At 32.9% G+C, this 16,954-nt stretch overlaps 1 protein-coding gene across 3 annotated transcripts in view; it reads left to right on the top strand.

Moving 5' to 3' along the window:
- The window catches only part of PDS5A (PDS5 cohesin associated factor A), a 140,598-nt gene that overhangs the window by 102,507 nt on the left and 21,137 nt on the right, over window positions 1-16,954 (top strand). For all 3 annotated transcript variants that reach the window (XM_037002743.2, XM_037002745.2, XM_073237725.1), the window contains 9 exons: window positions 1,744-1,849; window positions 3,521-3,681; window positions 6,318-6,441; window positions 7,263-7,421; window positions 11,184-11,252; window positions 12,406-12,542; window positions 15,026-15,149; window positions 15,485-15,689; window positions 16,187-16,301. In XM_037002743.2, the coding sequence (XP_036858638.1) occupies window positions 1,744-1,849; window positions 3,521-3,681; window positions 6,318-6,441; window positions 7,263-7,421; window positions 11,184-11,252; window positions 12,406-12,542; window positions 15,026-15,149; window positions 15,485-15,689; window positions 16,187-16,301 (1,200 nt within the window). The remainder of the gene's footprint in view (window positions 1-1,743; window positions 1,850-3,520; window positions 3,682-6,317; window positions 6,442-7,262; window positions 7,422-11,183; window positions 11,253-12,405; window positions 12,543-15,025; window positions 15,150-15,484; window positions 15,690-16,186; window positions 16,302-16,954) is intronic.

Here is a 16,954-nt window from a genome sequence, read left to right on the forward strand (position 1 = left end):
CCACAATATGACACCACTTTATACCCACTAGTATAGCTATAATAAAAAAACTGATGATTCGGCAAGGACATGGATAAATTGGAACCCATTTATTTATTGCTGGTAAATGTAAAATGGTGGGGCTTCTGTGGAAAACAGTTTGGCAGTTCCTCAAAAAGTTAAACTTAGATTTACCATATGACTTGGCAATTCCATTCCTATATATTTGCCCAAAAGAAATGAAAATATATTTCCATGTAAAACCTATAATGTGAATGTTTATAGCAACATTATTCATAATAGCCGAAAAGTAGAAACCCCTCAAATCTCCCGTCAACTGACAAATGGATAAATAGTCTTGTATGCCTACACTGGAGCATTAATCAGAATTAAGTTGAATGAAATACTGATAAATGCTACAGTGTGTACCTCAAAACAGTATGCTAAGTGAAAGGAGTCATAAAAGGACTATATCTTATATGATTCCATTTACATGAATTGTTCAAAGTAGGCACATAGGTAACAGCAGAAACTAAATCGAGATGCATAGGGCTGGAGGAGGTGTTGGTGAATAAGGAGTGACTCCTAATGGAGAAGGGATTTGTTTGAGAACAGGAGTGAAATCTAATATTAGATAGTGGTAATGGTTGCACAACCTTGTGAATACACTAAAAACCATTGAATTACACCTTTTAAATAGGTGAATAGGTGGGTATATAAATTATGTTTCAAGTTAACGTTTATACACACACACTATCCAATTTGTTTTTAAAAAATATTTTTCTGCCCATTGAAGATATTGATGGAGTTTTTTATTTTTGTGATGTTAAAGGGGAAATGAAAGTACTAAAAGTGGTTAAAATTTCAACATCTATGATAATACATATGTTGTACTTAAATTTCACTTTATTGTGCATTAATAATTTCACTAAAATGTGCATGTTATCAAAGGGAAAAAATTAACCTAAAATATGTATGATAAGCTTCCAGTTATTGAATATTTGCTGTATACTGGGCCATGTGCTATAATTTAACATCCTAAAAACAAGGTAGTGTTTTCTTCAGTTTATTGATGATGAAACCAAGTCCCAAAACCAAAAATCACATCTGTTTTTACTTAAAATAGTACCTGTTGTTACACACTGTGATTTTTATTAACCAGGTATTATTCCATTTTCTGGTGGTTAAGTATGTTTGAAAAACGAATTCTATAATATTGAACAAGTGAACAGTTTTTAGTTGATAATTCTGTTAATGAATATAATGTGCTTCTGATGAGTTGCTTTTTTGGTATATGTTTCTAGGAATGAAATTACTGATTCCATAATTTAATTACCAGTAATTAATGTAATGCCTTTGTCCTTATTTATTGACTGTTTTAGTGAATTGTCATTTGTCCATTTAGCAGGTGCCATCTTAATGTTTTTCTTAAAATTGTAAATGATCTCTTTATATATGGAAATTAATATTAAATTGCTTGTACTTATATAAATACACTTCTAGCATATGTATCATTCAATTTTAGTTTTGTTGTTTTTCACTAGTTATTAGGCATTGAGTTTGAGGAAGGGGGGATAAACTATAAGTAAGCTTAGCTGTAAAGTACAGAGCAAAAAAAATCACAAAGTAACTTCTCCCTCCTCCTGCCCTGAAAATGTTATATGAATATGATATTTATATTCTGTATATGTTTTGCCACAATGCAATTAGGATACAGTTACTAATCTAGTAGTGTTACTAATTTAGATTTTCTTGTTTTAATAGTGCACTGGTAAAACTAATGAATAAATCAATAGAGGGGACAGCAGATGATGAAGAGGAGGGTGTAAGTCCAGATACAGCTATTCGTTCAGGACTTGAACTCCTTAAGGTATCTTTGAAACAATTTTGTCTCCATGCATTTTTGCAGTCATAATTTGAATTCCCATAAAAATGTCTAAGACTCAGGCTTTATTTCATTGGAATCTATTCACAAAATTAAAAATATGTGGTGGAAACCGTATTTTATAAAAATATGTTTTTTAACTTTATAATGTAATTATTTTACATTATAATTTTTGGGTGTTTTGGCTGTTTCATTTCTCATTAACAATGCCTGCTATGTTTTAACAATATGTGCTAAATGATTTAGTCTTACCTGTCAGTGAACTTGGCATCTTGGGTAGTAAGAATTATTATATGACAGCATCTGTCTGGCCAGGAATTTTTAAACAATTGATAATCATAATAGACACCAAAGAACTCAGAGAATTGAGTAGGAAGGACTTTGTGGATAAACTGCCACTGTGTCTAGGGGAAACACAGAATAGTCAAAGAGAATAATTCTAAGCATATTTTAGGAATCACTGGGAGTCTAGCCTGACTAGAGAAAAGGACTTGCTTTGGGGAGTAATGGGAGAAAAGGTTGGTTCCAGATTGTGGAGTGCCATTGGGCCAGAAAGGTTTTTTTTATCAGGTCTTTTAACCTGGCTTTTGATATGATACGACAGCTTTCATTGGATGGAGTAAGAGAGAAGAAATTGAAGGCAGAAATATTTAGACCACTACAACATACAAACTAAGGAAGCAGAGACAAATCAGTGCAGTGGACGTTGGAAAAGAGAGCGTGAGATTGTATTGGAATGGTCTTAAATGTCATTTCATGGAAAGAATTAATATGATGTTTCATGAGAAAGATTTTAATTAATTATATTTTAATAATGGAGTTTTAAATAGTTTCAAGAGTGAAATCTTTAAGATAAACATTTTTAATTGGTTCAATTCTGTTTTTCAAATTTATCCGTTTTGTATAAATGAAAATCTTACAGGTAAACATTACCTCTGTAAGCCTCACCAAATGAAACAATCTCGCCACTTATAACCCATTAAATAAGTGCTTATAATAAGTTAATGATAACTTCATACTCCATTCCTCTGTCTCCCTGCTTCTCCACTTTTAGCCCTTATTTCTAAATATAATACTAACTAAATTTTTTCCACTTAATGGAAGGTGAACTTTGTAGACATGTTATATCTAACTTGCTATAGTAACTTAAGGATAGACTGGGACTTATGTCATAATAAATAAAGGAATAATTATTTATGTTTGTAATCATGATTAAAATTTCATAATAATGACTTCCTTATTTAGATTTTATGAGTGAACTTTTTGTTATAGATTTCTTATTTCCTGATAAGAGTATCTATCATTTTGCTACTGAAGTAAAGATCTGTTTTAGCATTTTGTTCACATCACAATATCACACTCCATTAAAAAAAAGTCACATTTTCTGCATTTCCAGTATCAGAATAGACAAAGAGGTGAAGAAGAAAATTGGGCAAAGGCTGCATATCAGCTGTCTTAAGGAATCTGCTGCACAGTACTTCTGTTAATGTCTCATTAGCCACAGCTAACTGTAAGGGAGGCTTTGAGATATGATCTTTATTCTGTGTAACTAGCATATGCAGCCCATAATTTTAAATTTATAGTAGAAAATAATTAACTTCTTTTAATGGATTAAAACCATTGTCTGTACTTCTAAAGTTGTATCTATTTCTCCAGGTTCTGTCTTTCACACATCCTACCTCGTTCCACTCTGCAGAGACATATGAGTCCCTGTTACAGTGCCTCAGAATGGAAGATGACAAGGTAGCAGAAGCTGCTATACAGATTTTTAGAAACACAGGCCACAAAATAGAAACAGACTTACCCCAGATACGATCGTGAGTATTTTTTATCTAGTAGTAAACACACTAGGTTTCTAATGTGGGAACCATAGAGTTCATTGTTTCCCTTTTATGTAGGAAGACAGGAGAGAAGAAAGATAACTTTTACTTAGAAGCTGCTTTTCTGTATCCTTTGTTTCATCCTTTCTCTGCCTCACACTCCTCCCCCACCATTAGAATATAGACAGAAGAGCAAACTGAAACTCTGTTTATAACTAAATGATTTAAAAATATTAATGATCAAAAGTTATAGAATTTAGAATTTGTGATTAATAGATCTTCCTAATCTATGTATGTTCACCGTTTTCTTCCTAACTGGGTTATAAAAATTCAATAGCTACTACCTTCATTTTCACCAAAGAATGGGAAAATCAAGTAATGTGTGTAATATAAAATATTTTATTAGTTGCTTGGTTGTTGGCAGCGGTGCTTTTATTGTTTTGATCTCTCCCTCTAGATTACCTCTGTTTTCCTGATAAGAATGAAGTACCTTTAAAGAAAAGAAAAAGGGAAAAAAAAAAGAATGAAGTTCATTTTGGTATTTTCACTTTGGCATCTTAAAGAGGTTGCCTTAGGATCAAACTTGTGCTGAGAATTTATATTTAAATATATGATGTGGGAGATACCTTTTGAAGGAAGAACAAATTGTAATAGCTATTGAATCATATGTTCAGGGTATATGCAAATAGTTCAGTGCTGATCTAAATCAAACCAGTTTTTCCTCACAGGGTAATAACAGGACCAGAGGGCTCCTAAAGATTTACTAAATTTGTGAATGGATAATTTAATATGAGAAGGAATTGGATATTTATTGAATTCTCTTCATTAGAAATACTTTATTGGCTAATATAGAAGAATTACACATTCAGTCCCTGCTTTCAAGGAGTTTATAGTCGAGAGATGATAATCTTTAAATTTGTACTTTATAGAAAAGAAATCATTGACATAGTAGGATAAAGTTTCGGGTGAGTTGTTTAAGGTAGAAAAATATATACATTGTTTAAGGTAAAGAATTTATTTTTAAAGGAGTCGATCCCAAAGGAAGTGGTGGAAAAATAGATATAGGTGGAAGAGTTAACTTTCGACACAAAGAATAAAACCCCTTATTCTTAAGACTATTGCGGACGGAAGGAGAGAATCACTAAAAAGCAGAAAAGGACATCACTGCAGACCTCACTATAATCTTAATAGCATCACTGCATTAGAGCAAACTAGAAAAACAAGGAAAAACATTAGTTTATGTGTCATTCGAATAGAAGAATTAATAATACAGTTAACAACTTGATCACTGTAATTTCATTTGTAACTTAGTGTACATGTATTGTTTATAAGAGCTGTTAGTTTGATAAGTGAGTTTGTGAAAGAAAGACTTAAAACAGTGCTCAGTCAAGAGGCTGTTTGGGCATGGAGATCCCTCTCAAAATTCCAAACCAGCGTGGAGGGAAATGTGACATATTCATAAAAATCAAATCAGACTTATACTGACGAGCATATATTCAAGTTTTTTGAGGTGGTGTATGACCTGGGGTCTGGGTATTTCTCTTAATGTCCAGCCCCCCATTATCATAAGAGGGCCCTTTGCCACCATTGCATTAAATGTGACAGGTATCTTTCCTTGAATTTTCATTTTGCCTCATAAATTTTCTTCTTATGAGAAAAAACTTAGATGTTCATTGTAAAATCTGAAACTTTAGAAAATGTAAAGAAAAAAGGTCACTATTAACATTTTGATATATGTATTTTTATGAATGTTTTGTCTATTTGTGCATGCCTATGTTTTTATGGTCAACACAAACATGCTGTTTTCTTCATTCTAGTTATTGTTTTCCCATACCATCAACATTTAATGCTTTAAGACCGTAATTTGTATTTCTATAGTACAGATTGTTTACTTTAATCTACAATGTCGGTATAGAGGTTAAAAGCAATGGGTTTTGGAACAGAAATGCTTATCTTCAAATCCCAGCTCCACTATTTCCTGTGTGTCATCTTAAGAAGCTTAAATAAATAATATTTTTGTGCTCTAGTTTTCTCATCTGTTTAGTAAATATAATAGTCCTCTTTGGGTGATTGTGTGGATTAGTTGAACTAATCTATATAAAAAACACTTAGAATGGTGCTTGGCACAAGCACTCAGTAACTGTTAGATGTCTTTATTACTCTTCTATCAATATGTATGTGTCTGTATCTTACATACTTTTTTTCACTGCTGTGATCCTTTCATCTTTTTTGTAAAACTTGGCCTTTTTGCTACATTTTTCCCATGGCTGTTTTAAAATAACTGAAGGGGATTATGAAAGGGAAGTGGAAAATTAAGAATACCTAATTAGAAGATAAAGTAAAAGTATGGCATGGGGCAAGTTTTAGATTATAAATTAAGCGTGGCTTATTTCTCCATATTCATGAGGTGGATTTTAAAATGAAAATTCTCCTTAAGTATCCTTTTTTCTTGTATTCTTCTTGGAGATAAAAAAGGAGCTTTAAATCTTTCTCTAGATCAGGTAATTTTTAAGAGATGCTTCTCTGTCAGCAAACATCGAAATAGTTATGGGGAGAGAGTAGGAGACAACCAAAAAACCTACTTGTAGTTCATGGGCTTTTTTTTTTTTAACTATGATTATTATTTTTTGCAGGACGTTAATTCCTATTTTACATCAGAAAGCCAAGAGAGGTACTCCACACCAAGCAAAACAGGCTGTTCACTGTATACATGCCATATTCACAAATAAAGAAGTCCAACTTGCACAGATTTTTGAGGTATATAAAATGTATAAGTTGTATTTATCTTGATTTTTATTTTCATGCTTGTGGTTTGATAAAGATTGAAGATAGGATTTTTTTTTAGCTTTTTAGACTCAGTCTAAAGTATAAATTCTGTGGGAACAGGGACTGTTTAAATCAGCAGTGTATTGCTAGCTTTTAAATAAGATTACATGTTCAAATATTACATATGGAAAGATATTTTGTGTGTTTGTGGTAGAACATTTTACTTAATTTTAGCTTTATTGGCTGAGTGATCCATTTATCCTCAGAAAGTATTAGTAGATGACTTTGCACCACCTAGTTTAAAGTACCTGACAATCCTCCTAAAAATTAGTACTGTTTGTGATTCCTTATGTATGATCCTTGTCCGGATTCCACTACTAAAAGGGTATACCTATTAACATAAAATGGGTCCAGGATGAACAGAACCCAGTGAACCCTTATATTTTATGGCCCATGGTCATTTAAAATGCCCCCACAGGGCAAAAAATTCCACCACCATAGCAAACCTATTATAGATGGCTTGAAAATAATGCTTTTTTTATGATGCAGAATGTTCTTGTTTTTATTTCTACCTTTTAGATGGGCTTCATTTTTTCCTTTTATCTTTCTTCTGCCTTCTTTTAATATTATTAAATTTCAGTAGGTGAAATAAGAATCGAGTGTCTAATATAACTGAAGTTACTTTTAATTATAGCATTAGGATAGATTTGCTTGGGCATGATAAATTCAGAAGGACTAAGGAACATTCACTGTTTCTGTAGACTAGATATTTATAAAACAAACTGGTAATTTTGACCGCTTTCTTTTTATAGCCACTCAGTAGAAGTCTGAATGCTGATGTACCAGAACAACTTATAACTCCATTAGTTTCATTGGGCCACATTTCTATGTTAGCACCAGATCAATTTGCTTCCCCGATGAAATCTGTAGTAGCAAATTTTATTGTGAAAGATCTGCTAATGAATGACAGGGTAAGTTTCTTATTTAATTAAACATAGAATCAAGAGATTAAGACTGTTTTCATGTTTATCACAGAAACATTTCTCCTTTTCTCTTGAGAACACCACCACTTCCTCTCTCCTTTTAAAATTACATATTTTCCCTCCTCATTTATTTACTTAAATTTCCAAACGACATCCTTACTTCAGTGTTGCCATTACTACAACTTAACATTTAAGAAAGAAAAAATGAGAACATGAGATAAATGAATCATGAAGTAAAAAATATGTCAGATGTTACTATCCTAACATTTGAAAAACAGTTTAGTGAAATGCTAGAATTCTATTTTATCAAAATTTTAAAAAATGTAGGTGGAATTGTGTTTGACTAGTATTTTAAAATATAATTACTTTGCAGTTTTAATATTAAATTTATATATTCTGTTTTAGTTACAGAATTGTGTGTGTGTGTGCACATGCTGATTTATTATCTTTGAGTTGGGAACCAGGAATGTAGAGCCTGAGAAGACTATCCAAGTGATTTCTGAAACACACCTTTGATTAGCAATCACTGCTTTACACAATCAGCAGAACAGAAAGGCACCATACAGTATGGGAGAATACATTTGTAAATGATTTATCTGATAAGGGGTTAACATCCAAAATATATAAAGAACTTGTACAACTCAACACCAGAAAAACAAATAACCTAATTAAAAAATGGGCAGAGGACCTGAACAGATATTTCTCCAAAAAAGAAATACAGATGGCCAACAGACACATGAAAAGATGCTCCCATCTCTAATCATTAGGGAAATGCAAATCAAAACCACAGTGAGATATCATCTCACACCAGTCAGAATGGCCACAATCCAAAAGACAAGAAATAACAAGTGTTGGTGAGGATGTGGAGAAAAGGGAACCCTCATACACTGTGGGAATATCAATTGGCACAGCCACTGTGGAAAGTGGTATAGAGGTTCCTCAAAAAACTAGAAAAACCATTAGACCCAGTAATTCCACTTCTAGGAATTTACCCAAAGAAAACAAATTCCTGATTTGAAAAGATATGTACCTCTATGTTTATTGACGCATTATTTACAATAGCCAAGACATGGAAGCAACCTAAGTGTCCATCAGTAGATGAATGGATAAAGAAGATGTGGGAGATACACAATGGAATATTTTTCAGCCATAAAAAGAAATGCTGCCATTTGCAACAACATGGATGGATCTAGAGGGTATTATGCTCAGTGAAATAAGTCAGGTGGAGAAAGACAAATATCATAGTATTTCACTTATTTGTGGAATATAAATACAAAGCAAAGCAGAAGGAACAAAATAGCAGTACAGTCATAGACACTGAGAAGGGACTGGTGGTTACCATGTGGGAGGGACTGAGGTGGGTAGGTGGGAGGAGGATGAGGGGAATAAAGGCTCACAAAAATTCTCAATCATAATGTAGGTTGGTCACAGGGATAGTAGTACAGCATGGACAATATAGTCAATGATTCTGTAACATCTTCCTATGTTGACAGATAGTAGCCGTACTAGAGGGGATGAGGATTTAATAATAAGGGTAACTGTTGAATCACTGTGCTGTATACTTGAAACTAATATTAGACTATGTCAATAAAAAAAGAAAATCACTACTTTACCAAATGGATCTAAATTAAAGAATTATTGAATGAGAGAGAAATCTTTTTACCTGTTGGATCATTGTGGATGACTTTTAAATGCAGTGCTCACTTACCCAGTTTACCTAATCCTTCTACATAGGCCAGTAGTCTTTGAGCTCTCAGTATCCATGCTTAAGAAGACAGACACTTGCTAGTGCACTCCCTCTTTTTCCTATCCACCAAGGATAGAAGAGGATGGCCAAAGTCTCATTCCCACTCAACGCATTTATGCTGTTCTTTACACTGGCAGTAGACATGGCTGGCAACAAGTGTGAAATTTAAGGCATTAATCATCAGATGATGACTTGGTCGTTGATTTCAAGATGGTTCTTTTTTTTTTTGGTCTGCGATTAAAATAATATGTATAATATAAACTTTGCCATTTTCACCATTTTAAGTGGACAGTTCACTTACATTATATACACCCACAGTCTTGTTTTTGTTTTGGGTGTTTTGTTTAAAAAAAAAAGTTTAATGACATGTATACCTCCTGTATATTTGGGAGATACCAAGGAAAACCAAATAACTCTCCCAACTGAGTCAAGCGACCACTTAAAGTAAATGCACCCACATTGTTGTATAACCATCACTATTTCCAGAACTTTATCATTTCAGACAGAAACTCTGTATCCATTAACCAATAATTCCCCATTGCCTCCTCCTAGCCCCTGGTAATCTTTATTCTATTTAATCACTTTATGAGTTTGCCTATTCTAGGTATGTATTATCATGCAATATTTGTCCTTTTTTGCCTGGCTTGTTTCCCTTGATATAATGGTTTCAAAGTTCTTTTGTGTTATAGTATGTATATATTATTGATGGACACTTGGGTTTTTTCTCACCTTTTGACAATATGAATAGTACTGATAGGAGCATTTGAGTCCCTGTTTTCAAATCTCTTGGGTATATATCTAGGAGTGAAATTGCTGGGTCACATGGTCATTCTATGTTGAACTTTTTGAGGGACTGCCAAACTATTTTCTACAGTGGCTTCTAACATTTTACATTCTCACAGGAAATGCACAAAGCTTCTAATTTTTCCTCATCTTTGCCAACACTTAATTCTTTTCTGGTTTTTTGATACTAGCCATCTTAGTATGTGCAGAGTTGTTCTTATTATTTTGATTTGTGTTTCCCCAATGACTAATGATATTGAGGACTCTTCATGTGTTTACTGGACATTTGTATATCATCTTTATATTTTCAAAGTCCTTTGCCCACTTTTTTAAATTGAAGTATAGTTGATAATATTATATTGGTTTCAGATAACAACATAGTGATTCAATAATTATATACATTACTAAATGCTTACCATGTTAAGCATAGTTACTCTGTTACAATACCAAGATATTACAATATTATTGGTTATATTCTGTATGCTGTACCTCCATTCCTGAGACTAGTTTATTTTATAATTTGAAATTCATACCTCTTTATTCCTTTCACCTATTTCACCCACTCCCCCACCCCCCAACTTTGCCCACTTTTAATTAGGTTGTTTGTTTTGGTTGTTATGTTGTAAGAATTCTTTATGTTGAATATTAGACCCTTATCAGATGTTTGCCAGATCCAAAATCATCATCATTTTTTCCTGTATCTTCTAAGAGTTTTATAGTTTTAGCTCTTATAATCAAGCTCTTTGATCCATTTTTAGTTAATTTTTGTATATGATATAAGAGAACAGTCCAGCTTCATTCTTCTGCTTTTAGACATCTAGTTTTTTTCAGCACCATTTGTTGAAGACATTGTTCTTTCCACAATAATTGCTCTTAGCACCCTTGTTAAAAATCAGGTGACCAATGAGAGATGCCCTCTCAAAAAAAAAAAAAAAATCAGGTGACCATGTATGTGAAAGTTTTCTGGGTTCTCTACTTCATGCCATTGGTCTATATGTCTATGTTTATGTCAGTACCAGCCACACTACCTTGATTACTGTATATTTGTAATAAATTTCAAAATTGGGAAGTTTGAGTCCTCTGACTTTGTTCTTTTCCATGCTCCACTTGTTGACTTTTCCTGTTGATTTCCTAGAGCACTGCATTGTTCAGCATGAAAAACTCAATGAGAGAAACTTTGAAATTCTTTCTACAAGTTAAATTTATTCCATTATCTGTAGTCAACAGGTGAGAAGAATGGAAAATTGTGGTCTCCAGATGAAGAAGTTTCCCCTGAAGTACTAGCAAAGGTAAGTTTGTATAGTTCTTGATAACTTTTATGTTGAAATGATGACCGTTCATAGATACACCCTTTTTTTTAAAGCTAATAAGCATTTTTAAAATAATGTGCTTTATTTTTAAAATCAGAGGTTGTGTGTTTCTCAAAGAAATTATAGTTGTCATTGAGTTATTTATATATAGATATGTCAGCATCTTCTGTAGAACTTCTGCCTGCTAAAACAATTTTAATGAGACTGTTTTACACAGAGATTGTTGTAGAATATTGATCCTTAGAAGCGTCTTAGGTCTAGCTTCACCACCACTATCTATCTATAAGCATGTGAATATTAAGTAAGCAAAAACATAGTTGTCCTCAAATTGGTAATCTTTGATAGATATAAATTGTACTAAAAAAACGCTTATTTTTAAAGTGGTAGTCTTTAAAAATTTTAAACTAAGAATTTAAAACAAGTCTTCTTTATTATCATCTTCTTTGATAATATGATTCACCTTGTATAGCTTCATAGTAGTTGTATATTCCATCAATTCCTTTTTCCAAGTTGTCAATACACACAGTAAATAATAACTGTATCCTTCAGCTAGTTTTTTCATGTTTATTGGTAATGCTCTTTTGAGTAGAAGCCTCCAAGTATTACCACAAAAAACTATGGAATCTCCTCTGTTTTTATCAGAATGTAAAATAAGACTGAATCAGACATGATGGTTTCTTCAAAATAGTTTTTCATTACTACAAAAAGTATTAAAGCCTGATTTTCTTTTTAATCACTATAATTGGTATAGTTTAAATAGTTCTCTTTAAGCAATGTATTTTCAAATAATCTGAAAATCTTAGACAGCTGCCCACGTAAAGTTCATGAGCCAGACCTTGGGCAAGATACCTATCATGGTAATGTGTCTCAGCTGCCTTATCTGCTGGATATGAGAGTACCTTCCATAGAGTTGTTTGGGAGATTAAGTATGTTCATACATGTATAGCTCTAGGAGAAGTGCCTGGTATAGATTAAACAGAATAAATATTCTTATTGTTATCCTACAGACTTCTTTAATAAATATGTCTGCTGGCAATTAAGCAGTCTCATTAATCTAATTAACATAAATTAATCTTCCCTTTAATTGGAATTTGAAGTTGTTTTCTTTTTTTAGCATGTTAATATTTTATAGGTACAGGCAATTAAACTTCTGGTAAGGTGGCTGTTGGGTATGAAAAACAACCAGTCTAAATCTGCCAATTCAACTCTTCGGTTATTATCAGCAATGTTGGTCAGTGAGGGTGACCTGACAGAGCAAAAGAGGATCAGGTGAGATTTTTCTCCCTTTCCAGTTTTCTTAGCTCAAAATGTTAATAGAGTTTACATAGGAATTATTTACTTAGTTAATATTGAATGTTGTACCATGTGCTTTGGGATCAAATCTTATGTACTTAGGGTTTATATCTCAGTGATGGTATATTTTTCTTCATTCCTAAAGACTAAGTTCTTTTCCAGTAAATTTTCAGTCATAATCATTGTATAATGTCACCTTAGGTTCAACATTTGGTTCAGTTAAGCAAGTAGTTGTTGAATTACTAATCTTTACAAAACACTATGAAAACCATTGCATGAAAAACAGGTAAAATTCAGTTTCTGCCTGAGGGAACTTACCCTGTAGTATAGTGATTGAACAAGTAGAGCACTACCACAAAAGGAATAAAAATTTCAAGTGGAGATACAAAGCAGAAGGAGTAACAGTTTTCTAGTGGTCTGCAAACTATATAGGGTTCTGCCAATGCAAAAAAATTTGTTTCCATTTCTACACACTTTCACTCTTCAAATCTGTGAAATTACCGTTATTTCTGTTCCTTTTAAAATGAAAATAAAAGCCAACTTTTTTATGACCCTTCTTTGTTTCTTTCAAATTCTTGCTTTACTAGGGTTTGGAAGCACCAGCAGAAATAACAAGAATTCTACTTGTGATGCATTCCTACTTTAAAATTTGTGTTAGAGGACAGATTTAATTATTCATTTATGCATTCAGTATTTATTGATCCATTCATAGGACACTGCTATACTTTTTAAAAATCACTCCCTCCAATGAATATACATTTTGGTGGAGGACATAGGAAATGAGTAATTACAGTAGAGGTGTGAATGCTTTGATAAACTGAAGAAAACCATGAAAAACTACTTTTATCATAGAATACGCCAAGTGTTGCTTTGTATGAACAGACTGAAGATTATAACTGAGTTAGGGATACTGAGAGTTTTAAATTTGGGGAAATTGTACATGGTGTATGTCAGGCATAATAAGCTCTTGTGAATCAGGGATAAATAGGCAGGATCCCTAACAGAGATGAAGACTATGTTATTAATTTACTTTTTTAAAAGATGTTTAACATCACTAAGTACAATCAGGACAATTTAAACTTAAGTGATACCGCTTGCCTATCAAATCAGCAAAGAAATCGGTTCCCTTATTACTCCTGTGAATATAAATTGGCACATTCTAAGCAGAACAGTTTGGCATTTTGTGTCTAGATCCTTAAAAATGTTATCCTTTGACTATTTTTATACTCATGAAATAATTTTTAAAATCATGCATAATACACACACAGATGTGTTCCAGCCTTTTAAAATATTATCACAAAAAATAGGGGAATGTTTATGGAACTCACATAATGAAATATTAGTCAGATCTTAATTAGTTATTACATATTCTGTGAGTCAAATTTACACAACTCTACACTCCATTTACTAGCTTTATGAACCTGTGGAAATCACTTTTCTAAGCCTCAATTTCCTCACAGTGTCTAAATTAAATGAGATAAAGCCTGTAAAATGTTTCATACACTGCCTGGCGCAGAGCTAAGCACCAAATATTAGCTATTTTAAGTTCCTGAATCATTTGCTTCAGAAGCATTTGAGGGTCCCTCATTGTTACCAGTGCTCACTTTGACAGTCCCATTCTGCCATGTTTTCAAGAGTGCTGTTTTCTCTTGTGTGCTAAACAGTAGTCCCTTGTTTATTCAAGCCAGCTTTCCACATTTCCTAAAGTCTTGGAAATAACAGTCATGCCATGTTCCACAAAGAAACTGAAGTAAGAAGACTGTCCTTTCACCCCATTGTCACATTTTGCCATTTAAGTAATAAAAGTCTACTGCATGGGGGTGGGAGTGCCTGAACCTCATAGGTCCCCTTTGAAAACTTTACACTACAAAAGCAGATTGGTCCCAAAGACTAGTATTGGCTCTCATCTCCATCTCCTTTCCTTTTAGATATTTGTCTAATGACCCCTGCTTTTCTGGTGCAAGTCAGTTCCTAATTAGGTGTAAGCTAATTTCTGTTACGTGTGTGTGTGTGTGTGTGTACACATTAAGAAATAAATAGATTTTAAATGATAGGTGATCTTTAATTTTTCAGGGTTTTTTTTTTTCAAATCAAGTTTTCTACAAGGAATGTATATTCTTCCTAGAATAAAGAATACAGTTCATAACATGAATGGTGATTCCTAGTGTAGCAGTTGGTGTGGTTGTGCTCATAAGCAGAGTTGGTTGGCTGTGGTGGAGGATCTAAGCTAAAGTATAACTAAAAATGAAGGCAGCTAAATTTATTTTCAGATAGAGTGATTTTGAGTTTTTTTCCCTGTGTTGAGTTCAAAGATTCAAAGGAGCTCTCCCATGTATTTACATTATGACATTTTAAGCATAAATAATGCTAAAGATTTTAATACTCAAAAAGGGATCAAAGCATTTTTATGAATAATAATGGTCATAGGAAATGTTTATTTCTTTTTTGTTTGTTTATAGTAAATCTGATATGTCTCGCTTGCGATTAGCTGCGGGTAGTGCCATAATGAAGCTTGCTCAGGAACCTTGTTACCATGAAATTATAACCCCAGAACAGTTTCAGCTCTGTGCACTTGTTATTAATGTAAGTTAACAATCTTATTTTTGTCGAATACTTGGCCTTCAAAGTTAAATACATTTCCTTTCTATGGATACAGATCTTTTTACTGTATGGATGTGGACACAAAATGTATTGCTCAATTTTTCAATTAATAGATTACTATTCTAGCTTAATATCTTTCCAAGTATTGTTATTCTCCCAGTATAATTATCATTTTTTAAATGAAGACATTAAAAGTGCTTAAACTACTCTCTTGTAAATGCCGTGTTTTTTTTTTTTTACTAAACTAGATTTTTTTGTCATAGTTTTAAAAATACTAGTATTTTTATTTAAGTATTTTTGGTTTTGTGTTACTGTAGGATGAGTGCTACCAAGTAAGGCAGATATTTGCTCAGAAGTTACATAAGGCTCTTGTGAAGTTACTGCTCCCATTGGAGTATATGGCGATCTTTGCCTTGTGTGCCAAAGATCCTGTGAAGGAGAGAAGAGCACATGCACGACAGTGTTTGTTAAAAAATATCAGTATACGCAGGGAGTACATTAAACAGAATCCCATGGCTACTGGTAAGTAACTTTCTGAGTTCTCAGTATGCAAATATATCTTGTCAGTGTATCAGTTTGCCTGGGGAGAGATACTATTTCATATTTCTGTTGTGGTTTCTAGTAACATGGGGATTTTTATAGGATGCTGTCTTTATAATTGATATACTTGAAATCTAAAATCCTGGTTCCTGGGTCCCACTTACAATGCCAAAAACTGGGGGAACTAATTGTTAGGGGATTGACAGTATTTGAACACATTGACAGCTTGATTCGAACACATTGTTTCGATGCCAGAGAGGAAAGAATTATTATCCTAGCTTTTCCAGGGACCCACTTTGTAATCTTAAATTAATCCTTTTGGCTTTAATAGCCTTCAAAATTGGTATTTCAGTATGATTTAAATGTCCATTGACTCTAATTTAGAAATAACAGGAAAAAAGTAGGAACTGAAGTGGTTAGAACACAAAACTTTGAGAGGGATTTTATAAAGGCTGTTAATAATAATGTTTTCGTTTTAGAGAAATTACTATCACTGTTGCCTGAATATGTAGTTCCCTATATGATTCACCTGCTAGCCCATGATCCAGATTTCACAAGATCACAGGATGTTGATCAGCTTCGTGATATTAAAGAGTAAGTCCTGTTGATTTTCAAGAGTTCTAAAAATTATTTTTTCTTTTTATAAATAATTTTTTTCTCTTATTCCTGTTAGAATAAAAAACCTTTTTATGGTTTTGTTCATTTATTATAAATTGTGAGTTTCATCATACAAAATTGTTCCCATCTAACAAGTTATTTTTGGCTGTTGATTGATCGTTTCCTGTTTGCAGTTAGCTGGATGGGTATTTGAGGTAGGTTGGTGTGGTTATTTTTGTTTTTATATTATTTTTACTGTTTATATTAAGGTAGGCTTCAGTTAATTCAGTTTGATAATTTAGAAAGCCATGTCGCAAAAATTTCACCTTGAAATTGTACATTCAGCCTTAAAAATATGCATGCACACATGAAATGTATAATGTAAAATTCACCATTTTTAGGAGTACAATTGAGTGGCTGGCATTAATTACATACTCAATATTATGCTATCACCACCACTGTATTTACAAAACTTTTCATCACAGAAACTCTGGACCCGTCATTGATACCCATTATTCTATGTTCTGTCTCTATGAATTTGCCTATTTCAGGAACCTCATATAAGTGGAATCATAAAATTTGTCTCCTTTTGTGTCTTATTTCCCTTAACATGTGTTTTCAAGGTTCATCCATGTTGTACTGTATGAAAA

The sequence above is a fragment of the Manis javanica genome, chromosome 5, assembly GCF_040802235.1.
Source record: "Manis javanica isolate MJ-LG chromosome 5, MJ_LKY, whole genome shotgun sequence".
NCBI lineage: Eukaryota > Metazoa > Chordata > Mammalia > Pholidota > Manidae > Manis > Manis javanica.